Below are 27,085 nucleotides of genomic sequence, written 5' to 3'. Positions count from 1 at the left end.
ATGGATGGATATTTGATATGTTTTAATGGCTAAACACGCAAAGGCAATTAAGAGCCGATTTCATTATGTCAGAAACAAACTCCGGAGGAAAATTACACCTCTTGCAACTTCTGGAAGAATTTTATTGATGCACAACCGGCCTATACTTAAGCCGTTTTTCTACAGTCATGTTTCAATTCCCGCGATTATTTATATATTTATTTTCTTCAATACAAAGCCATTATACCAAAGGTCTTGCTTGGTAGCTATATTTTGATCTGTCAGGTCAGGGGAAAGAAGAGATTCCATCCGTTAACGTTTGATATGATTTATTCTAGTTAAGCAATCAATCAATCTGCATCTAATTATTCATCCAACTCTCCGCAGGCATCCAAACTAGGGGGGAGCGATGCTGCCCTCTATCAGTAGTTCTCCTCGTGAATGAGCAGACGGGGAAACGGACACACACCCACACAAGTATTCCCGTGTCTGGCTCTGACACTGCCTCTTTCGGAAGTTCCTCTGTGTGTCCTCCTCTACTCGCTGGGATAGCGGAGAAGGCACAATGGCGGTCTTGTGGGGGGTTCGTTTCAGCTTCCAGCCAGGCAAAACCGCCGGTCACGTTCCCGCAACGGGAGCGCATACATATGGAAAAGAATAAAACGATGGCTCCGAGCGGAGGTTATGGATAAAAAAGGTCACAAAAGGGCTCGGGCGGTGACACCCAATCGGACTCAGCACTTTTTTCTCTTTGCTGCCCTTGGAGAACTGAAACGAGCACTGGTATTTTTACTTGTTGGCATATGTAGTATTCGCTGTCAAATAAAATCAGCACTCTGACCGCTCTACAGCCAGCGCTCCCAACACAAGCTGGACCTGCATCTCAAACCAGTCAGCACTCTCTGCTCCGCTGAGAATTGACAAAGGTCTTAAGATGACATCCATCCATGCTTTTACTGCTTATTATGTTCTCGGTCATAGTGGAAGCTGGAATTTAGCTCCCGCTGACTAAGCGACGGCATACACTGATTTCATTTGAAAATGAGAAACGGTGCCATTTGGATGATGACACTAGAAAATAAACTAAATAAGAGGAAGTCACCTTCTAAACTTTATGCACAATACATTTTGATTCACACGTTTTTATCTGGCTCAAGGAGGCGGCCATTTTGCCACTTTCTGTTGAGTGAAATGGCATCACAGTTGCTCAAGGTTACGATCACGTCTAAACTGTTGTCCGAGTTTGACATTCGTGAGCCAAGCTGTGAACGGTAGTCATCTCAGCCCTGAGCAACTGTGATGTCATTTTCAGTCAAAAACAAGGAGGCAAAATGGCTGCCCACGGAGATGATTAAAATTTGGTGAACTTTGCTGCTTAATTCATATTCCACAGATTTTTTTTTTTGTCCAGTTCAGTTGCGTTCGACTGCCTCACTGGGTTGTGTGGCCGGGCAAATCCAGCCTGGACACATGCTACTTTCAGCCATCTCATTTCACCTGTTCGGAAGCCATCAGTGCACGGTTACACTATGAGGTGTTGATACAGGACGATGGCAGGAGTATCACCACTCGCCGTAAGCCTCAGCTGCCCACCCACCCCGTGGAGACCACACCCTTGGGTGCCCTGAGCGAGCGCTGAAAATTTACAACCCACTGCATGACTTCAAATGGGATTCACCTGTTGTCCATACGCAGAGTGTGAACAGATCAGATGCACACATGTGACGTACAAGCAAAGTTTTCTCTTCTTTAAAAAAAAAAAGAAACAGGTGCATTTCTCTTTTCTCTCTCTTTTCCACATAAAATTTCCCATTACAACTCTGTGAGATCATTCTCTTCTCTTTTCGGTCAATGGCAGGCTCAAGAATGTAAATAGGAAGGAGTTGGGGGACGGGTGAAAAAGTGAATCCAAGAAACATGAAGCAAAATTACCTGCTTGAAAAAGGTTAATAATTGTCTGAGTAGCTTTACCAGCTTACGGCACACCAGCAAAAACGCAAGAGCACTTTAAGGCAACATCTTGAGCAAATAAGACTCTTTTGCAAAACCACGTTGATATACAAACTACAAATATGCAACACTAAAGGTGTGCTCAATAAGCAATCGGGTTCATCTGTTTACATCTTAAACCCGAGCTGTTCATCTGTCATTGAATGGGCTCAATTTCTGCTCATTTTCTCGCCGCAGTCGAAAGATGCCAAGTTCTGTAATGTCCCCAACCAAGAATCTAATCTGAATCTACTGTGGGTGAACGAACTCCTCTCGCAAAAATGTCCAGTTTGCCAATCAGTTTCCCTGTGGCTGAAAGGCAACAGGTTGGAGTCAAATGAAAACATGCTGAGGGAGCCACGGTGTGTGGAAGCACCGGGCTGGTAAAAGAAGATTCCAGGAGTTCTAACAGTGATTCCTACCGGTCTCAGAGCTGCACAATTTGCAATTTTCTCACATCTCCCCCGAGTTATATGCTCAAACGCGCTACATCGAGTCCGCTAAATGCCAAAAGAAACACTACAGCGCTTTTGTGAATAAATGATCACTGAACAAATGATGATGATAGCGTGAGCTCACACATTGCGTTTAATTAATAAAGGCCAAATAGAAAAAGAAAAAAAAATCTAGCTCAGGTGATAAGAGACACTGAGTCAGCGGGAGATCAGCGTGGCCGATAACTTTGTGATCAAGCGGGGACTTTAAATGGATTCGGAACAAATTGACTAATAGCTATCACCTTTCGCTATTTTGACTCACAGGCTGACCTGATGTGGTGCAATGCAGCTGTTTACATCTTCTTTTAGAATTATCTGCAAAACAGCTAATTGGTCTTGTAATGGATTCAACTTCACTCAAATGTGCAAAGGGGCAAATAAACATGTTGAATATTCACAAATGCGTTAAAAGAAACCGGATAATGTCACACTTGCACAAATGCTTTCAGTCACTACATTTAATAGTCAAGCGACGCTGCATATCATTTAATTAAATAAATAAGATATGGACAACCCTCATGGAAACTCAGTTGATTGTACACAGAGGATAAGCTACAATTAACTAACACAGTTATAAAAAAGAAAAGTTTTTTCAACTTAATTTCCTGCTCAAATTTAATCGCTGTCGTCTAATTGAATTTTGACCATACGGCTTGGGAAGAAAAAATAAATTGAAAATAGTGCCTGCTAAATTGAATTACTCTCCCTCATGTTAAATGACAGGGTTAGAATAAAAAACATTTCAATGTGAAATGAAACAAACTTTGCAAACAATATACGGCATGTAAAAAAAAAAAGTAACAAGAAATTGAGTCCTGCAAATAAAAACAAATATATAATTTATGTTCCTTGTGGTGGATATCAATGATAATATCGGCGTAATTATAATACCAAGAGTTAACAAAATTCCGTGTTCCTATTAATGAACATTATACTAATTGTATAATGACAAAAATCCAACAGGTATTACAGCCTAAAGGTTTACTTGCCAAAACGTTGTAGTCTTTGTCCTAATTTTTTTCAGCATTTTATATGCAACTAAAACAACAACCAAACACATATGACGCAAATATATGAACCACAACTTAGTCACAACCACAACTAGTCCTTAATAGAAAAACAACTATTAAACTGCTATTAAAGAGAAAAACATGTATTATATTGAACATATAAAGAAAGATCAAAATGTTAATCCAATTTTTCAAATCAATAGAAATGGGCAAAATACACTAAATCATCAAATCCACACAAAACAAGAAACAATGCCTGAGAACAATGCACACACTTGTCATTACTCTTGTATAAACAAACGTTTCAACTGAAAAAAAAACTACAAAACAACATAACAGGAAATGTGTACAGAATTATTTATTAAATTATACTAATGAATACAGTTTAAAATTTGTAATTATATTCTGAGTTTAGTAAGAAGATTGCACAATGGGGATGAATACAATAAAAGAATTAAATTAACATAAACATGGATTGTAATCTAATTATTACGGCCATTGTGACGTCTTATTTGGACGTTCCGTAACTATTTCTCCGCTAGGGCACAGAAATCTTGAATAGATGCATTCAACGCAAGTAAAATTAAATAAGTCACGACGTAGAAAAGTCGTAACCTGCCGCTCATGTGATTTCGCCTATGCATGTTGCACCGCCGCTGAATTGGCAAGAGCTGCCTAACACGCGGAATGGGGGGAGTGTATGTACATTCCCACATGTGTGGGCGAGGCGATCCACCCACACTCTCACACGCACGCACGCTGTCTTTTTTTCCCCTTCCAGCTAAGCACACATGTATGCACTTTTTTTTTGCCCCGCGTGATCCCGCCCCACGCAGGAAAAAAAGGCCATCGTGGCAGCCATTATGAGGCTCGGCCATCATGGCCTACGTGCACGTTGACTGCGAAGGGGAGTGGCGCACCCATTGCGCGCCATGTTGGTGAGCTCTACGAATGCGCCGTTGCACACCAAATGGTGTTTAAAAAAATAATAATCCAACTTTAAAACGTTAACGACGTTGGTTTAATTGCTCGGGGTACACGTAACCCTTCCCCCCAAAAACGCGTGGGTTGTGAACACAGGAGAGCGTGCACGGAAGAAGAGTGGGGGGTTGGGTTGGAGGGGCGCTGGAAGCGTATAGTGGTGGAGTCACGTGTTCCTCCACAAGGGGCTTGAATATTTACCTTTTTGTCACGCAATGTGGCTTCTCCATTTAGACGAGGGGGCGGTTGCGCAATCTATGGGACCCGCGGAAGCGTATAGATTGCGCAAAAAGGGGAAAAGTGCGCTGTTGCGGCGAGGGAGAAATGAAACGGCGTGGCGGTGCAAAAATAAATAAATAAAAAATAGAATGACACATAGCGTCATTGACGCAGGGAGTTGCCTTTCGTTTTCCACGTATACGCGTACGTTTATGTGAAGAAGCTGATTGGTATGCTGCTCGTTGTGCATTGCGGTGATACAGCAACACGATGGGGGTTGGTATGGCGGCTGGAGGGGGGTCCTCAATGTAGCCATGATCCAAATCAGGTGCACTTACTTTTAGGCCAGACTTATGTAATAAATGTATACTTGCTCATTTTGCCACAACAACAACAAACTACACGTATTTCCACCAACGCTGAAATGTGTGTGCGTGGAGCAAAACGTGCTCAACAACATTGAACAGCACAAACCTGTAGGTTGAAGAGAAGTAGCACGTTTTATGATATATTTAATCAAGGGAATTCAGACCTCGACCTATAGTTTTCTGTTGGGATCTACAGTAAAGAAAATGCAAATGCTTTTGCCCAAATCTATTGTTTTTAGTATTTCTTCTATTCGTCATTTTTAGAACAAAGCAAATCGTAACATTTCAGTGAATATTGATTGAATGGAGCTAATTTTTGGGGGAGGCAGTAAAAATTAATTGAGACTGTGTAGATGATCTCGATGATCATTTGTCAGACATTTTCCAGAGGACCTTTTTAATTTCTCATTGAAAACCACTGAACAGTTTGTCGGAGTGTGTGTGGGGGTGTGTGCGCGTGTGTGACACGAAAAAGGCTTTTCTAAGCTCATTCCTTGGGAACAGTAGCGCAGAAGTGGACCACTTTAACTTTTCATTGGGAAGCTGTGTGTGTGTGTGTGTGTGTGTGTGTGTGTGTGTGTGTGTGTGTGTGTGTTTGTTACACACTGAAAAGGGCCTACCTAAGCTTCTTGGGAACAGAGTAGTCCACCTCTATCACCTTGCCGTACAATTCCACTTTCCCTATGGGAGCAGAAGGCAATGCAGCGTTAGAAAGACAATACAAAGAGGAGTAAAAGTTTGTGCAAAGCAACCGTGGGAATCTTTTCAAAGCACAAGTAAAGCACGTAACATTATGGGAACCGTGTGTGCGTGGGGAATAGGCAGCCATGCTTTGCACTCCCACATCGCGCCCCGCGAACCGACCCAGACTCAAGAGTGGGTTCGATTCTGAAGGTAAAGGTGCAAGAGGGTGTGGGAGGGTAAAGAAGAATCCATCTTTCGTGGAGGCGGTTCCGAGTGGTCTGGCGCAGCAGCCCCGGAATTATCGTTTCACCTCGCCTCCCCTCCATCGCCCACCCACCGCCTCCCCTTCTCCAGCTACCTGTTTATGGGCTCTTTCCTCCGGACCCCCGCGACCCACCGCCAAGACACCTCGTAAAAACACGGCCAGACGTCCGAGGAACACGGACGTAACAAGTTTTCCGCGCGGGCGTCGCTCGGCTCTCTTCAAAAAAATCACGAGAAAAAATAAGTGAAAAATAATTACCCGAAGCATCAAGAGCACCCCGTGCGCACGCATTCCAGCGGGGGTGATCACAAAAAAATCGGCGCACTCTATAACGGAATCTTTACGCATATTATGCGTCTTGTGGCACTTGTGTTGTCTTTAAGGGACGACATTAAAGCGCCTGTTTCCCCCCCAAAAAAGTGTCAGGCAATCGATCATCGATTCAATCAGTCTGGACGCGCGCACCAAACACTCACCAAACGTGGGACATAACCACATACACACAAAACACACGCACACTAATAATTTGTGCATGAGCTCCTCTGACTGACTCGGTGGGTTGTTTTTAAAACGTGTCATCTCATCAAAGCATCACTTCTCACTCACCCGAGAGAATCTCGATAGCCTTTACGGCCGCGTTCTGGTCGGGGAAGTCCACAAAGGCATAGCCGGATTTAACGAGGACCTGCTCGGCCGCGGGCAGCTTCCTTTCCCCGAAGAGCTGCTGCAAGTCCTCCACAGTGACCGAAGGACTTAGATTCCCAACATATAGTTTGTTCATGATCTGACAGGAGCAAGGGTGGAGGGGGGTGGACAGAGAAATAAATCCCAAAGATCCTTAAGCGAGGCTGCAAAAAGAAAAAGAAAATAGAAAAAGGGAAAATTAAAAAAGGTGGTGAGGGAGGGGGGAAAAGGCAATAGATAGACCCCCCTTGGAAAAGACTAAGCTATAAGCAAAGCAAGCCCCCCCTTGCAGCAACTCTGGCCCTGGCCAAACTCTTTTTCACGGGGACTCTGGGAGTTACGACACTACTCTGGAGCCAACAAGCACCGCCTCTAAAATAAAAGCGCCCCTCTTTAAAAAAAAAAAAAAAAAAAAAAAAAAACGATGCATGCTGCATAACGAGGGGTTCCCTGCTGGTTCAGACCCTCGAAAGTGTCATGTACGGTTTCCCGAATTCAGACTTGACTCATAAAATGCTTTACCTTTTATTATTGTCCCAGTAAAAAATATCACAAAATATTTTAATGCTAAAATTCCTTGCCCTGTGTTTCGTATCTCAACACGTTTTAGAATTTGTTACTGCAAATGACATTGTAATATATTTTTAGTAAAAAATAGGCGTACATTACAAAATTAAAAGTAATTTTTCAACTTAATTCAGAACATTATATTGTATATCAGGGCGGCTCGGTGGCGCACTTGGGTAGCACGTCCGCCTCACAGTTAGGAGGGTGCGGGTTCGATTCCTCCTCCGGCCCTCCCTGTGTGGAGTTTGCATGTTCTCCCCGGGCCCGCGTGGGTTTTCTCCGGGCACTCCGGTTTCCTCCCACATCCCAAAAACATGCTTGGTAGGCTGATTGGACACTCCAAATTGTCCCTAGGTGTGAGTGCGAGTGCAAATGGTTGTTTGTCTCTGTGTGCCCTGCGATTGGCTGGCAACCGGTTCAGGGTGTCCCCCGCCTACTGCCCGATGACGGCTGGGATAGGCTCCAGCACGCCCGCGACCCCAGTGGGGACTAAGCGGTACAGAAAATGGATGGATGGATATTGTATATCAAAGTGTACATGCATTATCATCCCCAATTCAGATAAAAAGCATTAAAACAAACTGGATCCACAAATCTTTAATAAATATATTGAAATATTTTAAATAATTGGTTGTGAGTCACCATGTTAGTAGCATTATGCAATAAGAACTAAGACATAATTGTTCATTAAAGACTTCATTTTAATTATGAGCCCCACGTTTTAAAAAATGCTAGTCACAATACGTTTCTGGAAAACAATGAATCCACAACTGAATGCAAAAAAAGTGATCTATTAAATAATGAATACAAAAAATAAGTCCATGCTCATTTTTAGGTGTGTATTTTGAAAAACCACTCAAGTACCGAGCACCGTTCTAGACACTGTAGGCATTAAATATTCATCCTGAACTTCAACAAACACGTAGTAGTGTGTCACTGAATTATTATGTGGACTTCTTTTGCTCTGACCTGTGGCTGTGATTGAAAGCCTGGCATTGCATGAGTAGCTTCTCGGTGGGTGGGTGCATGTTCACAAGGTGGAGACTCTCTGTAAAGGGGGAGGGGAAGGGCGGAGGACACACAAGAGGGAAGGGCTGGGACTGAGAAAGTCGTGAGCACTTTCCGTACCACACGCCGAAAGGGGGTGGGCCTGCACGCCACACCCACTCCGGGGTCCTCTTCACGTGACTTTTCAGCTCGTCTCTTCCCCACCCCCCCTGTGGAACACTCCTGCCATCCTACTGCTGCAGATTGACTGTGGGGGGAAGGAAAAAAAAAAAAGCCCCCCCCCCCCACACACACACATACATACACACGCTCAGGCCTAACTGAATGAAATGCACTTGCGTGGATTCCAAATGGTTGCAGTCAGATATTATGCGGTGATAAAATCAAATCAATGGCACAATCGTCTAGTATGGGTTATTTACGTCCTTCCCCGGTTCACGTTATGGCCAAGTAGGTCAGCGTGTCTTCCAAGGTGTAGTCAGTAATATGGACGCCATCTTCTCAGTTGGTGTCAGAAGAGTGATGGAGGGAATACTGTAATCATAAAAATAAATATATTAGTTTTTTGTTTTTATGAAAGGAAAATCAGATAACATTTGGAAATATCTTTTCAAGACATAGTAACATGGCACACCAGACACAAAAAGGCATTTATAATTTTTTGCGTCAGATGGTTGCATGCATGGAATTTTCAGTTTTAAAAATCAAACATTTCTACCTTAATTTCATTGATTCAAAGTTTATAAACGGATCAAAAATTTCACAATGAATTAGAGTCGATATTCCAAGAGCCCTACTTTTCAGGTGGCAACAGCGATAAAAAGTAACTCCATTTCCTTGGAAATGTTCATGACTTAAGCACCTGTCGCTGTTCAGCTCACATTAGAGAAAGGAGGTTTTGCAAAAAGTTCTGAAAAACAAAAAAACAGCATTCAAAATAAAAGTTTAGAGAAAGACGACTCAAATTCACCTGGAAAGGTTATAGTACATTTTATGGTCAGCCTGAATTCCACCCAGAAGTCGAATGTTGCAAACTTTCTGTCGTGGTCTTACGGCTTGGCTTGCTCTCGCTTGGTACCTACAAACATAATTTTTGTTGTGAATGATTTAAGCTGGCATTTGAATAGGCCATATGTGCTAATGCAACGCCATTCATATGCAAATTGACATTTACAATTGCAGCCAAACTGCAGACGACACTCAGTAGAAGAAAAATAATAATGACGTCAAGTCCAACAAACTAATTTCCAACCAATAAATTCCAAAAGGAAAAGGCTGACTAATAAACTAAACTTTAGTCCAAAGCATCAAAAGGTGGAGGGCTACAAAGTACAACAACTGAACAACGTTCTTGTACTAAAATTGAGCTTTTCAAAACAATCAGCATGTAAAGTAGGGGTGTAACGATACATCGATACACATCGATTAATCGATATAATGCTCTACGATTTATTGGCATCGATGCTAAAGGTAAACATCGATTTATATCGCCGTGTTTGACCTCGGACATTAGACGCGACTTTATTTTGAAATCCAGTTCATTGTTGCTTGCTTCCTCTTTCTGGGAGCAGTGCGCCCGGCGTTGTTGTGTTGTGAGCAGAGCACGCACGTAAAAGGGGAGGCGACAACTGGTACGCGGCTCCTGGGCTGGTGCTATGGCTAGTGTCCAAAAATATTCAGGGAGCACAAATCTCGCCGCACATTTAAAGAAAAAACACGACATCAAAGTTCAGTGTTAAAGTAAGCAATTTGTATACTACAATACTCTTGTCATTTCCTAAATAAAGAGTTTGCAGTACCTTGTTGATTTTGCGTAAGAATTGTTATAAATCAGGATATTGTTCTATATTTTTTATTAAAAAAAAAAAATCGATCGTAGAGCACTATATCGCGATATATCGTGAATGAATCGCAGCAGGCTTTAAGATATCGGCAAATATCGTATCGTAGTTCTTTATATCGATATTATATCGTATCGTGACATAACCCTCGATTTACACCCCTAATGTAAAGTAATCACAAGCTCACTACCATACTAACTGCGATCGTCTTTGTTCACTTTCTTTTTAAAGTGTTTGACTTTGAGAGGTTTTGTTCGGTAATATTGTTTTAAAAGAAGCAGCTACAACGTAAGTGGGTAAAACACGGCGATGACGTCATATTTTCCTCATACGTGCTTTATTGAACAACAAAAAAGTCATGCTGCTAAAAAAAATATTTGGTGCGCTAACACAAATATGTGATGAAACCCAATATGATATACAGATGCATCTCACAAAATTACAATAACGTTGTCATAAAGTGAAACTTATTGCACAGCACAGATTTGTTGCCGTATTTTTATCTGTCAATTTGCTATTCCTCAGTTTATTTACCTTTGTTGCCACCTGGGGGGAAAGACCAAACGCAACATTTAACAAAAACACGTGCCCCCTTTCATTACCGTAACGACTTGACAGGCTATAAATAATGTCTGGATAATGTTGCATGTTTGTTTGCACTCACATTAATAAAGCCTGCTGGTTTCAGCTTGTCAATGTGTTGATGCCTAGATAAGATAAATAGAGAAGCTGCTTCTCCAGCAGCTCAAGCGAGAATGAAGCAGAGGGCTGAGAGTGAGAGCTCCCTCTTCTGTCTTTAGCAGACATAACTAGTCGATCACCAATCACATTTCTCACAGAGGCTAAACTAGCAGATCACAAATGACATCTGAAATGTTCTCGAGATAATGTTTAACATTTCAAACCCGTTCTTGTTTTTAAGGACACACGTTTTAACTCATAGAGCTTTCTAATAGGGCTTGTTTATTAAAATGTTCCTTTCACCAAATTATGTTTTTATTCTTGCTTCTTTAATCATATGACCATCTACCTACCACACTTGGCCCAGGTTGCTGATAGCTGGCTCCCCATCCCGAGAGTATGCATAACTGAAAATATTAAATTTCACAATTTGACTTGGTGTATTTTTTAGACTGTTTGCCCGAATGGATAGTAGAAGAATGGGAGCGCAGTTAAGAAGCAGGTAGTGCACTATTTTCCCACTAGATGGTGGTAGTTTCATTGTGCATCATTTTTTTTGTATCCACAGGAGCGTTCCATCTAACTTGGGGCAAGAAGCAGCGTATTTTATTTCAAGTGAGCCACTTATTCAAGACACTCGGCATCCATTCGTCCAAATACCATTATTTGTAGAAATCCATTAAAAATAAAAAAATATATATTATATAAATATATATCATAATAATATCAAATACATTACAAATAAAATCTAAATGTTCCACAAAAAAAAAAAAGCACTAAACATGGCTACAGTTCAAGATTACATGCCTCAAGACCACTTTTGTTTCTCCATCCCATTTATTATTTTTTGCACATTTGTCTTGGAGAAATGAATCTCGCACCCCTATCCTCGTAATCGTGAGGATTTAGGGTCTTTGCATTCATTATATCATTGTAAATGGTGTTTCTTTGACTTTCATATCATTGAGGATGGAGGCAAGCATCTAAATCCGACGATTACCCTGCAAAGATTACAATGTGACTTGTGCAGTTGGCGCACCATAAGCCCCATCTGACCGACGCATGGTTAGACGCCGATTGTAGGCCGTGCAAGGGATGTAAGAGAGCCGCAAAAAGAAGCGGACATCCCGGCCAAGTTCGGCTCATGCGAGTCTGCGTTGATTAAAAATGTCAAATGCACTGAAGGGGGGAAATGTGGCCTGTAATAACCCCTCATGGTACAAGGTGCAGTTTAATCTTGAATTGCACGAGCCGCTCAACATCTGGAACGATTTTTCAGATTCCGGGCACTTAGATATCTTAATGTTAAATACTAGCTTTGTACCGAATGTACATCTGAGGCCATATGCGTTTGTAATTTGCACTTGAAATTTTAATGTATGTGTACAAAATTAAGCATTTTAGCCTGTGCATTTGTGAGGGCCCAGATTTTGTTGCGACGCCCTTGTACTGTAACCATTATCCACCGTCTGCCATGTTGGATTTAAAAACTCATCTGTATGACTCCAGGTCAGAGTAGTAATTGCAGTCTATGGCCCCATCTGCCTATGCTGGAAATAGAAATTCAACTGGCCAGGAAGTCCTTTCATATAAATCAGTGATTCCAACCCCACGCCCACTTGGAGGAACATCTGTGGGTGCTGCCACCGTGCGGCCACAGCCTCCACAACCGGAACGGAACAGCAGTGCCTTACTATTTCATATTTCTCGGTTAAAAACGCTACTATTCAATCTTTCTCAACGACTATGTTTGTTGTGTAATCTCTATCGAACGTGTAGGGAGGCGCATCTCTCCGTTTTCTCCCCCCCCCCCCCCCCCCTAGCCGTGGTGTTTTTTTTTTTTCCACGAGTGGGCAGCTGGCTTCGTGTTTTCCGACTCCTCCCGTGTGATGAAGTTGAGATGGTGCGAGTGAGAGAGGAGCGCGCGCGCGCACACACGCGAGCGCAGTGGAGCCTCCGACAGCTGGATGCCAAGATGGGGAGAGCGGTGGAACGCCAACGTCGGAGCGTTTGAGCTGGAGAACATCCTTTTCTCGCCATGCTTGACTGGCTTTTTTATTTTATTTACAAAACGCTTTTTAAGTAAAGGCAACAGGGATTCTTGCTCAACGTCTCGCAATCGAAGCCTCCCCCCTGTGCAGGCTTCCTACGTAGACCTCGCCCGCCCACCGCGGCTCTCGATTGCTGTCATGTTGTAGTTTTTTTTCTTCTCCTTAAAAGTGTCCCGTTCTTGATCTTTTTGGGGGTGGCGTGGGGGTGAAGTTCGGGCGATGCTGTTATGGCCGCCTCGGGTGCTGCAAAATGTGCGAAGAGTGAGAAGTTGGACGAGGCGCAGAATTTGGCCAAAAGCTGCGCGGGGAGACCAGACTTCCTGCCGTGTGACGGACTCTCCATCTGCGCCACGCACAGCCACGGAAAGTGCTTCAAGCTGCACTGGTGCTGCCACCTGGGATGGTGTCACTGTGAGTTGTTTATGACTTCATGTTGTCTGGGTTCAAAGAACAGCAACCGTTGCCATTCGCGAGCCTTTCACAACCTGTATTAAATCTTTCATTTGATGCTGCCTGGGAGCGATTTGTGTACCATGTACATACAATGGTACCTTGACATAAGAGTTTCGTTTAGTCCGTGACCATCTCAAATCAAGTTTCCCCTTTGAAATCAATAGTAATCTCATTAATCCATCCCAGCCCGCAATAACACCAGTGAAAAATGTTTTGTAAAATAAGAAAAACATCACTTAAAGTATTGTACTTTCTAAAAGCATACAGCAAAAAAAACAAATAAGCATGCAGACAACCTACATTTTATTTTCCATTTGGAAATTTCTGGTGTGCGCCCCTTGGCCACTAGGAGGAAACACGGAGATTTGATGGGACTGCCAGGAAAACCTCTATTCCTGTAACCCAGTGCTTCTCAAATAGTGGGGCGCGCCCCCCTTGGGGGGCGCGGTGCTATTCCTGGGGGGGCGCGTGTGACCCTGGGGAACAGGCTTTTTTTTTGGCAGTACTAGAATAAAGTGTAATTGCGCGTTTACTACAGCAGGGGGCAGTGGCGCTCTCATTGTTACTTCTGTCACGTTTGCGACAGTGCAACATTTTACGATTTACAAGACAAGTTAGGATAGTCACGGTGGGGAGGGGGGGCGCGAATAGTTTTCTTCTTGCTAGGGGGGGGCGTAACAGAAAATAATTGAGAAGCACTGCTGTAACCGAATGCTGACTGCTTAGCTCTTATCCTGTAAGGCTTTTAGCTTAGCGGCCAGTAATGGTGGCAGTGCGAGTTTGAGCTCCAAGTGGGATGAATGGGAGGAAGTCACCAGTTACATAACCAAAGATCGTTGCAACTAAATTTCCGTATTATTCCCAATTTTTCCACAGAGGATAAAGAATATATCCTTTTGCGAATCGGTATATCCGTTTACATGCGTTTTTGGTGTTCTGCAAAGTGTGTTAGCATCAAGAACTTTCGTAAGGCTAATGTGATTTGGTTCAATCTAGAATATGTCATTTGCTTTTGTTTTATGATTGGTTTTATAGGTAAATCACAAATGGGAGTCGCAATAAACAACTGTAGAATAAACAAGAATCGTTTCCTATCTTTCCTAAACTTCTGCTTGTGAAGTTTGCTGACACCATTGTTGTTTGCGCCTCAAAAATCATACAAACAATGTATCATATTACCCCCCAAAAAACAAAAACTTATTAGTCAAGTCATGTGGATGCATGAGGCTGTACAAGCATGGATTACTGTAAACAGTGTGCCGTTACGTTAATTGTAGTCCTTTCATGTCTCACAATAACATGAGCAAAATATTAGGAAAGTCAGTAGTATGATGTGAGACAGAAGGACACCCCGGTAAGAAACACTGTAGATTGTTAAATTATGGGAACCCGTATAGAAAATAAATAGATGGATCTTGTTAAATGAATGCCATTTTTGTCCAAGGTAGCTCCAATCATAGAGTAGCTTTGATCCATAATAGAATATCTTTGAATGTGGTCATGCAATTATAATTCTTTTTGTGCATATATGTATGGGCAGAAGTGAAAAGATGCCACCCCAAGCTTTCCCGCACTTGCTCCCATTTCATTATTAATTCCATTTCAGTGTGAATCTTCCTCAAAGGCTTCAGGTTTTACATTACGGTTGAGGCACGATTGGCTCCTGTCAGCTTTCTAGTCATTCGCCCACTGCCAAAATGATTTGTGCACAGTTTTATTTCAAATGTGTTCACTTTTGATTTTTTGACAGATTGAGGACAATTTTTTCATTGAAGGGTTTCAAAACAACCTTTTCCCACAAGGTGGTAGAACAACATGGGATGTGTTTGCATGCGTGAGAGAATCCAGATGCAAAACCATGCGTTGTGGTTGTTTAGAACCAACAGAAACTACTCCGACTATCCTCAGAACTGACTGGTTTCTATCTCACGAGTTCTCTCTAAAAGTATGTCAAACCCAACTGCACCCATTCAAAAAGAATCCCTTGTGAATATTTTCTTCTAGTTTATTGAACAAAATTAAGTCCTAAAGCCATTTTATTTTATTTTTTTATTGCGAAAATATTTTGGAACATGTTGTGACTGTGCCATTTTTGGAGCCTTCCATTTACAAGTGCTTCTCTCATTTCACTGCAGATTGAGTCAGTTCCACCTACGCCATCGCGCCCCTGCAGACACACGGTTGAATAACGTGTATCAATACGCAGCCCAAAGTAGTCCTTGACAAGGGCGGCTAGTTGTTCTGTTTGAGTCGAGTTTACAGGAGCTATTTTAAGCTTTGCGGCATACTTAAACTCCATTTGACTTGTTTTTAAAGTGCTTAGTGTGAATGAGTCTCACTGTGTGTGCACAGACTCTGGCATCCCTCATTTCACACACATTTTTTTTCCTGGCCTAAAGTGGCTAGTACAATGCAAAATTATTCAAAGTCATCGATAGTTTTAAAAATATTATTTGAGGAAATATGGCATTAGAAGTTTACGCCTCAGTTTTTCCCACACCTGGAAGATGTGTCTTTGCGCAAGCAACGGGGGTCACGCCATATCTTTAAATGACAGGCTTCAGCGTTCTGTTTAAAGGTCAGCGCTCTTCCTTTGCTCATATAGAAATGTCACGGATATTTTCACTCCTCTCGTTCCTCAGACACTTTCTCCAGTCGCGGACTGACATTTTGACACCGCCGCGCAAATCACCGCGACTGAGTTTCAACTTGACAGGTTGTCCTTCTCCTCGGGCACGTCGTGCTTTATCCCATCTCCGGCTGCTCCGGAAATCCACAGATCAGCCTGGAGCACAATCACTATCCACTCGGTAGCCACGAGTCAGGAGAGCTTAAAGTGCGCACAATGTAATCTTTGGGATTGCGAGCTTTAGGATGTGGCTGCTTTGTGCTTTCCAATCATTTGATCAGGGCGGAAGATTTAAGAATCCTTTTCCTGTGTTTATCCTAAGCCACGCCCATAATGAATTATTTCCTCTCAAATCTGTTTTTTTTTAGGAGGGGGCAGATGTTATCTTGCTCCTCCTTTTTCGCGTTAAAATATTCATAGACTACTAACATGGTGGAGTTCTATTACCACAAACTGCCTCACAGCCATCATTTAATTTTGTCTCATTTCCTTGTAAACAAATTAAAAAGAACCAACCGTAACATAATGTACCTAATGGATTTCTAAGTGCAATAACGTACTACAGTCGGACTAAACCAGCTTAGACGATTGTATCAGGCAAAACGAGGACACCCGGGGAGAAAAGCAGAGCGGCATACAATACCTTCATGGAGACGTGTAATAATAATACATCACAGGGTGGAAAAGAGACAAGCGTCACATCTCGACTGAGTTTTTAGCTCAATCCGCCTCAACCGTTTGAATGTGAAAGTTACTGTGTAAAAAAAAGCTTCAAGCAAAAAAAAAAAAGGTCAACTTGCATATACTTGACTCAGTACTTGATCAAACACTAAATCCTAAAATGGTCACTGTTTTTAATAACCTGGCACTCCAAGACTTATTCTTCTGTGAAGACACTTTTTATGTAAACACCAGGGGGCCGCGTCACTTGCTTTGCACACAGCTGTCTCTTTGCTGTAGCATTCCAGCCACAAAATAAGGGAGCACCAAATCAGATGGAGGTGAACACGACCATTCAGCAGTTGCTGACAACATCGGTCCGAGCGTCTCATTAGTCATAATTAGCTGTGCTTAGTGTCCCCGCCAATATGTCGAGTCTGATGAGAGATGTCGTTCGCAGCAGCAATAAAACCCAACGGATGTGAAGCCCTTTTTTCCCCTCCACTGGCTGATTACAATCACCAGGCAAGGTAATCACTCATTAAGCTGAAAATCAAAGTCCTAATGAGTAACGATCTTCTCGGTAAGCTCCCTTCATCTCCAATTTTCCTACTTTTGTGAAAGTGAGCAGATCATTTGAAATGCCCAGATGTGTGCTCGATTAGCGTGAACTTGTGTCAATGCGTCATTAATCAAGTCGAGGCTGAGCTGCTTGCATGTAATAAACGTTTGGATTAAGCTTCATCTAACTCACTATGTGGATATCAGCGTCTTCCGATTATTTGTCCTTATTTTGTATTAGTGATTACAAAAAAGTTAAATATAAGATTTATTTGATAATCGATTAATCGAACACTTTTTTCGCAGACAGCTCGGCTATATGATGTGAGCGGCATTCTGGTGCGTGTAAAGTCCACATGCAGTCGTAAATAAATCCAAAAGGAGGCTTATTGCATTGATTTTTGCCGTTTCACCACTATGCTGCTCCATCATATAAAGCCTCACTATAAATGGATCAATACTGCACAGTACAGTCTGTCTGACTAAAGTTGGATTTCAGTGGAATAATATAAAAATATCTATCATTGGCTTAATTTGAAAGTGCATAGTACATTCCATTATCGGAGTAATCCAGACACTGGAACAAAGCAAAGCAAAGCTCATGTTGTTACTTGAAGTCCTGCCTTTGTTTTTCATGCTATTTCAAGTCAAAACCAAAAAAGATTTGCAAATCAGCAGAGCATCAACACCCAAGCAAAAATCGTTCTTTCCTCCCCTTTGTTCAAAGTGACAAAGGCCCCTTGTTGTTCTGATTCAGCGTAGGGGGAGTCATGAGACAGGAAACGTTTCACATGAGGTTGGCTGAGACCTTCCCCTTTGCTGAAATTTGAGCCTCCGTGTTCGCTCAGAATGAGAATGAGAAGAGGCCAGCGCTTGACTGTGAATCACGACATCGTCCGGTTAAATATTTGGTTCTTCTCACAGAGGCTTTGTCAATACGGGCCCGCTTTGCTAAAGACTTGCTCTTGACTTCAAAGCCAGCCGGTATTGACACGACAGTCTGAGCTCAACACGTTTTATGTCCGACTGCAATTTCTTTTGTTAGGGTGAGCACAAATGATGACGGTGTGATGCTGGGCTAGTCACAGAAAGCTAATTGGTCAACGCTCATGATGGACTGAGGGTTCTTATTTGGCTGTAGGGAAAATAGCAATCAGTGAAGCAATTGTGTTTTTGTTTTTTGAAAAAAAAAAAAAACATTTAAAATTAAACTTTTATTTGAGATATTTTTGACAATAATTTGGTCAATTGACGGGTGGAAAACTAATCACGTCTGGAAATAAAAAAGGAGTGCACGGTGGAAAGGGGTTCAGAATAGTCAGAGCTTTTTCCTAAAAAAAAAATTAATCCATTCATTAATTGCTCATTTTCCACAAACTTTTTCGAAATCGCCACCCCGCACAAAATACTGAATACATTTTTGTCGCCTCATAAATATGTCAATTATCTTGTGTCCCTTTGTTGCGATATCTTTGTGTTCCCCCTCACTGACAAGGTTCATTACTTCAGGAACAAGTCACCTCCTTAGCTTGTATGCATCCTGCCTCGTGATTAAATTTTTGTAATGAGAATTTGTAATCTCCCCTTTTCTCATGTGCCCAACAGCCTCATTTACATCTCCTACATCTCCCACAATGCCTTTCATCATCCCCTAATTGTGTCGCTTTCGGGCGCTGGCGTTTTAAAATATGATGAAAGGCTCTTGAGGTCGGGCAGTAAGGGTCACCACCTCCCTCCTGCGGTTAATGTGGCCGAGTTTCAGCACAAAACACACAGGAAGCGTCGAAGGGTGTAAACTGCACTCTCGCATTTGCGCTATTGTGCGATGTCCCTCGTTGTCTTCGAGATGCACGATAAGCGTGATCCGCAGAGGGCTGGCTCAAAGTGCACCTCTTTACACTTTAGATGAATAGGCTTCAGCGGCAAGATGGAAGCCGTTCTTAGAAAGAACACACTTCAAAAACCATGTATGGTAAACATGCTGATTCTGTTTTTTAATCCTATTCACGGTGGACAAACGGTTATTATCTTGGTCTGATTTTCGATATCATAAAAGGCTAGCATTTCAACGAGGGGGTGTAGACTTTTTATATCCAGCTTTCATAGAGCAGGAGAGGAAGAGATGTACATAAGAGCTTGTCAGCTCGTTCAGTGCGGTCGGTCCTCTCCCGGGAGCCACTTAAACAAAATGCCCGCGCTCCTCCTCCCCCCCGGCTGACGAGCGTCACAGTAAGCTCTTCCGTACGTCCCTTCATTTTCTATACCGCTTCCATCCGCAGAGACGCACGCTCGCACCTCGGGCCAATTTCGAGTCTTCAGAGGAGCGAGCGTTGCGCGGCTATACAGTACATCCATACCATTCTGACTGCCTGCACGATATAATGAGATCCAGTTCAAAAGCTGTAGCAAGTATTCCGTCTTTACACACAGCGAGCATTGTGCACTTTGAATTGAACAATCGCGTTTGTAGATTGGGCTGGCTGTAGCGCCGGGGATTTCGCAATAATAGCGTCAACTACATCATCGAGTTGCTCAGAGCCTTTCGCCTCTCGTGTTTGTTTATAATAAATAACTTGGCAGTTAACCGTCTGGCTAAAGATGACTAATGTCTAACGTCCCGCTCGTCTTTCTCCAGGCAAGTACGTGTACCAGCCCATGACCAACGTGTGCCTGCTGCCCACCACGGCGGTGCCCCCCACCTCCACCGAGTACAGCAGCACCATGGACCTGTCCGTTTTCCTGGCCGAGCGTTTCCTCAAGCTGGCTCCCTGCTTCCGCTCGCCTCCTCATCTGGAGTCGCCTAAATACTGCGTGATCGCCGACCTCTTTGTGGACGATTACGTGGTCAAGCGCATCAACGGCAAGATGTGCTACGTGCAGCGCCCGCTGCCTCCCGCGCCGCCCGAAGCGCCTCGACCCCCCGCTCCCCCGACACCCCCGCAGCGACCCGCCGTCAAGCCCGCGCCGGCACCGACCCCGGCCCAGCGTACGAAAGGCGAGCACAAAAAACACGCCTCCCCCTTAGACAAAGTCAAGGGTCCCAAAATGGACCAGTGCTCGTCCCCGTCCAGCTCCGAAGACTCCGGCATCAACGCGCTGGGCCTGCACTGCGTGGAATCCTGCGAGGACGAAAGCGAGCGGGAGGACGACGAGCTGAGCACGGACGGAAACTCAAGTCCCGGAAGCCTGTGGGATCAGGACGACGGCTCCCTGCTCTCTCCCTCCAAGTCGACGATTGAGATCATCGAAAAGATCGAAACAACTGTCTGACACGGTCCGAGGATTTACCTCGGATGAGCCTCGACGCTCAAACGGGGGCTTTGTCTTGTTTGTTTTCCTCTTCACACCTTCTCGTCACATTCCCCGCATGGAGTGAATTTCCAACACTTTCTACCAAACCGGACACGAAGATGAAGCACAAGCGTGTCAAGCACAAGCACCGGGGATCCGTGATGGAAAACGAGAAGGACAAAAGCAAAGGGAAAGAAAGTACAAAGAAGTTGTGGGACCACACTGAAAAGAAAAAACGATTAGAATGGTAGATGGATAAAGTCGGATTTTTGAAGCTCTATAAATATATTTATATGTTAAAAAAAAATAAAAAAAACATCTGGTTGAGGAGATTTGAGTGTGTAGTTCTTCCTCAGGGACACACGCAAATCTAGGTGCAGGTCAGACTTTTATGCTCCGAGTGATCAGGCTTCGTTTTTCTATTGACTCACGATTAACATCTTTTTAGTTTGGCAGAACAGAAAACATAGAAAAACTAATTGTGCTCTTAGTTATATATTTTTTTGTTATACATTTTACTCTTTGTTGCTTTAGAAAAGCTTCTAACATTGACTTTGCGTCATAATTTCAAAACTTTATTCTCACATGATTGTATTTTCTTTCCAGTCTGGTCCCCATGCTCATGAGACATTGTAAGTTTTCCTTGATGAAAATGAGAACGTCGTCAGGTGTCCTTCCTCGTTTTCTAACCAAAGCTTTGGCTTGATTCCACCCTCACAAAAGGTGAAAAATATTCTAAAGGACAAGGCTGAACCTTTTAAGCTGCGTTTGTGTGCACTTTACCGACGCCGACCCACTAACAACCATTTAGCCAGAGAGGTCCGTGTTCGACAATCATGGATTTTACACACAAGCACATTCCTACGCCGTGCCTGCCAGTGAGGACCAAGGATGTTCTCCTCAAAGACTCCCACCACCACCTTCAGTCCAGTTCAACTTGCTCACTTCGCAAATTTAGGCTTTAATCTAAACAGGACTTTTTATGACCTCCACTAGCTACAAAGAAATGCAGCGGCGCTGACTTGTCTCAGCGGGACTGGAGAGGAGCACTTCTTCATACATTTAGAAAGTTTTATTAGAATTGAACATTGTCATTTGCTTTATGAGCTTTGGAGCGAAACTGTATTGTGAGGATTGTGGTCACGTCATCCGGGGCGAAGCTAGGCTAGTGCTGACGTTACTTTGTGCTGTGGCGCCGTGCAAATGTCAATGGGTGCACATTTTAAAAGAGATGAATATGATTCTAAATATGTTTATGTGATGCATAGAATGTTAGAGTTCAATATATAACAAACAGCCCTTATTCGTAAAATAAATACAATTGGTAAAAAGTGAAAAGATACCAAAAAAAAGAGGTAAAATCGACCAGTCATTTGAAAGATTTTTTAGAAAAATGGTGGTGTTCAAAAATATCAACTTGCATGTCTACATTTACCTGACCAAAAAAAAAAAAAAAATCACTTAACATACACTTTGTTTTAGTCACAATGCTAAAGGGGCAAGCAAAGGTAACATTCACATAAATTGGGTTTCTACCAGTGTCACAGTTGAATGTAGTTTTATGTTCTTATATTATTTTCTTATCAATAAATACTGACAAAACTACATTTTTTCCCTTCCCTTTTGTCATCGATAGATTTGCATTAAGAAAGACAAATTCATTGCATGTGAAAGTGACAAGCTGCCGCGTCTGCCATGTCATGAGACCGTTCTCCCCTTGACAGGGCCGCATTGATTTTCTCTTTTTAGCCTCGCCCTCCTGCAAAGCGTATCGATTTTCCGTTTTCGGCAAGTGAAACGTTGCGGAATAAGATGGAATGGAATGATCATTTGTTTCTGGAAAAAGGTAGAGGCATTTTCATGAAGATAAAGATTGGTGGGGAATCAACTGCTGATGCAGATGACATAAAGGAAAACAACAGTACAAGCCTTTCAATACTATTTGTTCGCTGACACTGATGCAACTTGTATTTAATATTTTTTTTTAAAACACAAAAGTCCACATTGAGATCTGTAATATTTGGAATAAATTTGTTCATGAGCCCCGAACGACCACAGCGAGGAAGAGATGAGATGAAGGCCAGTTAGGTAGAGCATAATGATGCAAACTCATGTAAGGGCGAAAACGAACGAGGCAATTTTGCCAGTGCTGCACTTTCTGGGAGTGTCAACTCTTTAATTTCTATCTTCAAACGTGACAGAGCGATCAAAGGATGCTTTTACTGTCACAGAGTGATTCCACTAGCAGACACCTTGAGCGAGGAAATGGTTTTGAAAATGGTTCTTCAATTTCAAGGACTGTGCCACATTGGCCCAACCTGACTCGCAAGGGGACTGTTTTGAAGTATACTTGTGGTACATAAAAGAACCACCACAGTTGTACTTCATTTTAAAGTTTACAAGAAACAGATACAAATTCTTTTTCATTTGAACAATATCACAAAATCATATAATCTCTATTCTTATTATTTTCACAAATGTCATGGATTGGCTGTGGAATTGGCCTGAAATACACCAGATGGTCTCATAATAATAAACATTTTAATTATAATTATTAATACATTCTTGTGACTCATGTGATGCGGGCAGGTGTGCAGGATGCAGCCCACCGCGAGCACTTGACAAGCATCCAGCGAGTGGGCGAGATGAGAGCGTGACGATAGCATGATAAGCTAGCTAAACAGCAAGTGTCATTGGGAGTGCAGCGCCTCGTTCCCTGCATGTCAATTATTCATTAGCTCTGCAATGTCTGACCCAAAATAGAGAGGAGATTCTGGGTACAGATCCACACTCCCTTTAACTTCCCTTCCATGTGCGTGCGTGGTCATTTCAAAAGTCGGTTTAGGCTACCCTACAAATCTAGGAAATGCATCATCATCATCATCCACATATCTGACATTTTGTAGGCGAGCAAAGTATTGTTTTTTCCAACACATGACGTGCGGTAATGGTGTTCCCTCTGATAAATTGTCATTTTCCGGTTTGACTGATGACAGGGGTAAGCGTCGCCGGGGAGGTCACAAAGAGATATCAGTTGTCGCTTATTTGCATTTAAACTTGCGTGATCCGCTCTTGCTAAAGGGGCCCACATATCGCAAAGGTTACTTTTGAATAATTTACAATGTTATTTGAGATTTCCCTAAAGACACCCTCCTTTAGTCTTTTCATTTCCCTGCAGCTCAAAAGTTAAAATTGTAGTCCAAGCATTTGAAATAAAGTGATTTTTAGACTCCGAGCTTCATTTGCTAGTTTGCTTTTCAGCCGACTTCGCAAGTGCATCAATTGCCTTTACCATTAGTTCACAAATCCACTAAAGCAAGTTACAATCATAAGGGAATTGAACTCTTCTCTGTTTACATGCAAGCGCCTCCCAGAAGAGACCGACGGTACTAGATGAAGGAGAAATGAAACCTTTGCAATAAGACTTTGTTTACATTCGTGCTAGCCTTCAACCTGTCCGCCACAAGGCAAAATGCAAAGCGGTTTCCAAGCCCTAGCCTGCTCTCAGACCTCAAAATATGGATGACGTCGGTAGATTGCTATATTTATGCAGTCTGTTCAAGGTTTACCAGAAAATAAACAGACACTTATCGGAACCAAGTCCCTTCAAATTGACTTCAACGTTACAAAAGAGTACAAGTGGGAAACAAATCCCTGAGACGACACTGACAATAAATCTGCTCTTTCATACTGCAATCCAGCAAATCAGTTTATTGCGTTCTTCGTTTTGTGTTATCTTCTAAAGCACTGCCCAGAAATAGAGGAGCTGGACACAGGTGGCTTCAAGCAGACGGAAAATAGAAGAAAACCATCAGAATGTAAGCAAGTCTAAATCAAAAAACTGCTTCTGTCAGTCATAAAAAAAATAAAAACATTCCAAGGGAATTGGTGCATTATGAGCTGTTTGCTAGGATGGCACCCCAGGGTGAGCTTTGTGTTGCCATTCACGTTTCAAGAGCTTGAGGAGAAATACCCTGAAAAGCACATCACTCCAACTGCGGAGCAGTAAAGTGGAAATCTGAACATCCCCGTAAAGCCTTTTATAGTCAAACACCATCATTCATTCATTGACACAGGTCAAATTCTTACAGTTTCAAAAGCATTTTAGGAGAAATAATTGGAATTTAAATAATCATAAATACTATTAACTTCCTCAGCATTTGAAAGCCATGTTTCATCTATTTGCTCGGCATCTATATTTCCGCAGCGAGTCTGCTGGGAGGAGGCATGTTTAATTAAGCCGGTAAATTGGACACCTGACCGTACTGAAGTGCATCTGCATGGGTGAGCTCACCGTGAACCATAAAACCGGTCTGTGGCTCGATCAGAGAGATCAAGCCATGCATTTAAGAGAAAAAACAACATGGGGCTTTTATCGAGAAGTAGATGGTAGGGAAACAGTTTGCAGTCACTCAGATATTGTCTCCAAAATAACTAAAATCATATTTTCCCACACATGGAATTATTCTTTGAGACTTTTCCCATTTTACACTGTGCAATATCTCTGCAACTTACGATACGGTTGTGTCGTGATATTAAACACGGGAACCCAACCAGGTGGAATTTAGGAATGCGTCAATTAAAATGCACAAATCCATACAGAAAGAAATGAGTGATGAACACAGCTCATCTGCAGTGTGTGTGTGTGTGTGTGTGCCACAGAGGACCCATTTGATTAAACTTGTATAACACGGACCTGCTGGCTGCACCAGATGAGGGGCAGCAGATGTGATTTTCCTGCCTAGCTGTACTGTAGTCATGTACTCAGTCCCCACACGAAAATACCCAATCCCCCCCCTTCCATCCCATCCACTGCGCCAGGGCCTCCTCTATAACAACATTAGCATGTAAATGACAGCTAAGCCCTTTGGCCAGCGGGAGCTGATTGGCTGCACCAGACCTCCAGTTTCTTGGTGCATTAGGATTATTTTTCTTCTCTGTTGAGCGATTATGCACGGGGGGAGGTCACACCGGCGAGGAAATAATAATAAAACCTGATGAATATTTTTTTCTTACGGTTTCTCGATTTGAATCGAGAAGGGATTCAAAGTTGGTATTGTTTGGTATGGAGGTAGCTAAATAGGTCGGTCGGCTGTACTGAAGCGACGCAGCAAGTGTATCAGCAGGAATGAGAGCCTCGACTCGTGCTAGGGTAAGTTCCCGGCAGTGCTGGCTGCTTCTCGGAGGATTCGTTGAATAATTGAAGGGAGAGCTGTGTTCTCCTCTCAGGTCCCCAAAGCTCAGGCATGGGGTTCCACTGATGGAAACAACACAGCGCAAAAGACGTGCTGGTCACGGCCCAGGCACGCCGCCACCGTCTGCTGCTGCCTGCCTCAGAGACTTCACATGAACGGCAAAATGTGCCAAAGCCGAGGAGCAACAAAGGTGGCCTGTCTCACAAAGAACAGACGATGTTGAAAGGAATTTCTAATTTCACGGCAGGCATAGAACGGCCTTGGGGCCACTGACATTTCCTGCACTGCTCTTGCCCCACTTTAGTCTGGAAGGGCCCTGTAAAATATTACTGTACACGTTTTTGGACCCATTCTTCATAATATACTTCTGTAGACTAGGCCACTACAATCATTTTAGTTATTTATAGATCTAAATGTAAACTGTTGCCAAATCATCCATTATGCAGTAACGCAGCAGGAACGATCGACTTATTTCAGAGGTGAAATGAATTCAGCAATAATTGTAACGCACACGCCGTCCTCAATGAGCGTGTCAATGATGCCAGCTGTCGCTTCTTTCTCACTCTCCATTAGTCATCAGCAGTCTCTCCTGATAACACTCTGGATGGGGTGAGTCGAGAAGTTGAGTCACCAAAGTGAACTTGAGATGTACTTTTATGTCAGGAGGCTCCGAGGGATGAGTCATTGCATGAAAAGTGAGGATGAAAGAAATCAGCACCTTCAAAGACTCTACTATGAAATAAAGAAGATGAAAATGTGTCATGATGAAAACGATAAAAAAAAAAGCAATTCCTACGCCCAAGGACAGCTCGTTCCCATGGCTGGAGCGACAAATTCCTGATATAGACACCTGAGCTGGAATGGCACGCTTGTTGGAAAACTCTCCCAACTAGGCTTGCCACTGTGACTCATTTTCATGATGTAAGCATCTGAAAGCATCATGATGAAGTAGGCGGTCGGTCACATGATTGGGGAAAAGTCCAAATATGAAAATGAATATTCTAAATAACATTAAAGTTGTAATATGTGAAAATGAAGAAGGAATTATAAGAATAGTTTATCAACAATAAAGTTTAAATGCTAATAAAATAAGTCACAGTGTACCATATGAAACAAAAAAGTTTTATGAGAATCAAGTTGTAAAATTGAGTGGGAAATATAACATTTTATGAGTGATAGATAGCCTTATTATTAAGAGGATGAAGTTATGACAAAAATTATATTTAGCGGATAGTGAAGTTATTGGAGTTTGTATTTAAAAGTCACACTTGATGGTGGACAGCCACTCTATTTGTTTACAAGGCATTTTAAAGTGAATTAGCCATAACATGACCCCATCTCTAGCGTATATCCGACAGTCTGCCTTGTTGCTGCACACTTTAAAGATTTGATGGTAAAAATGTGTTTCGTAACGCACACAACATCAAGCATCTGTTGTTGGTTTACAAGCAAACTAGCCGAAGTTCCGTCAC

At 42.6% G+C, this 27,085-nt stretch overlaps 2 protein-coding genes across 3 annotated transcripts in view; one reads left to right on the top strand and one right to left on the bottom strand.

The window, feature by feature from the left end:
• The window catches only part of igf2bp2a (insulin-like growth factor 2 mRNA binding protein 2a), a 30,138-nt gene extending 23,112 nt beyond the window's left edge, over positions 1-7,026 (bottom strand). For both annotated transcript variants that reach the window (XM_061286649.1, XM_061286650.1), the window contains exons 1-2: positions 6,599-7,026; positions 5,664-5,724 (exon numbers count right to left, since the gene is read on the bottom strand). In XM_061286649.1, coding sequence (XP_061142633.1) covers positions 5,664-5,724; positions 6,599-6,773 — 236 coding nt within the window. In that variant the 5' untranslated portion in view covers positions 6,774-7,026. The remainder of the gene's footprint in view (positions 1-5,663; positions 5,725-6,598) is intronic.
• Positions 7,027-12,618: 5,592 nt separating this feature from the next.
• Positions 12,619-22,023, top strand: zgc:162707 (UPF0524 protein C3orf70 homolog B). The gene is made up of 2 exons (XM_061287288.1): positions 12,619-13,235; positions 19,763-22,023. Exons 1-2 carry the CDS (start codon positions 13,052-13,054, stop codon positions 20,395-20,397), a joined length of 819 nt encoding a protein of 272 aa, XP_061143272.1. The 5' UTR covers positions 12,619-13,051; the 3' UTR covers positions 20,398-22,023.
• Positions 22,024-27,085: the final 5,062 nt, after the last annotated feature.

Source organism: Syngnathus typhle, linkage group LG9 (assembly GCF_033458585.1).
Source record: "Syngnathus typhle isolate RoL2023-S1 ecotype Sweden linkage group LG9, RoL_Styp_1.0, whole genome shotgun sequence".
Taxonomy (NCBI): Eukaryota; Metazoa; Chordata; class Actinopteri; order Syngnathiformes; family Syngnathidae; genus Syngnathus; species Syngnathus typhle.
Note: the sequence above shows the minus strand (reverse complement) of the source record. Positions and strands in the feature narration are given on the sequence as shown.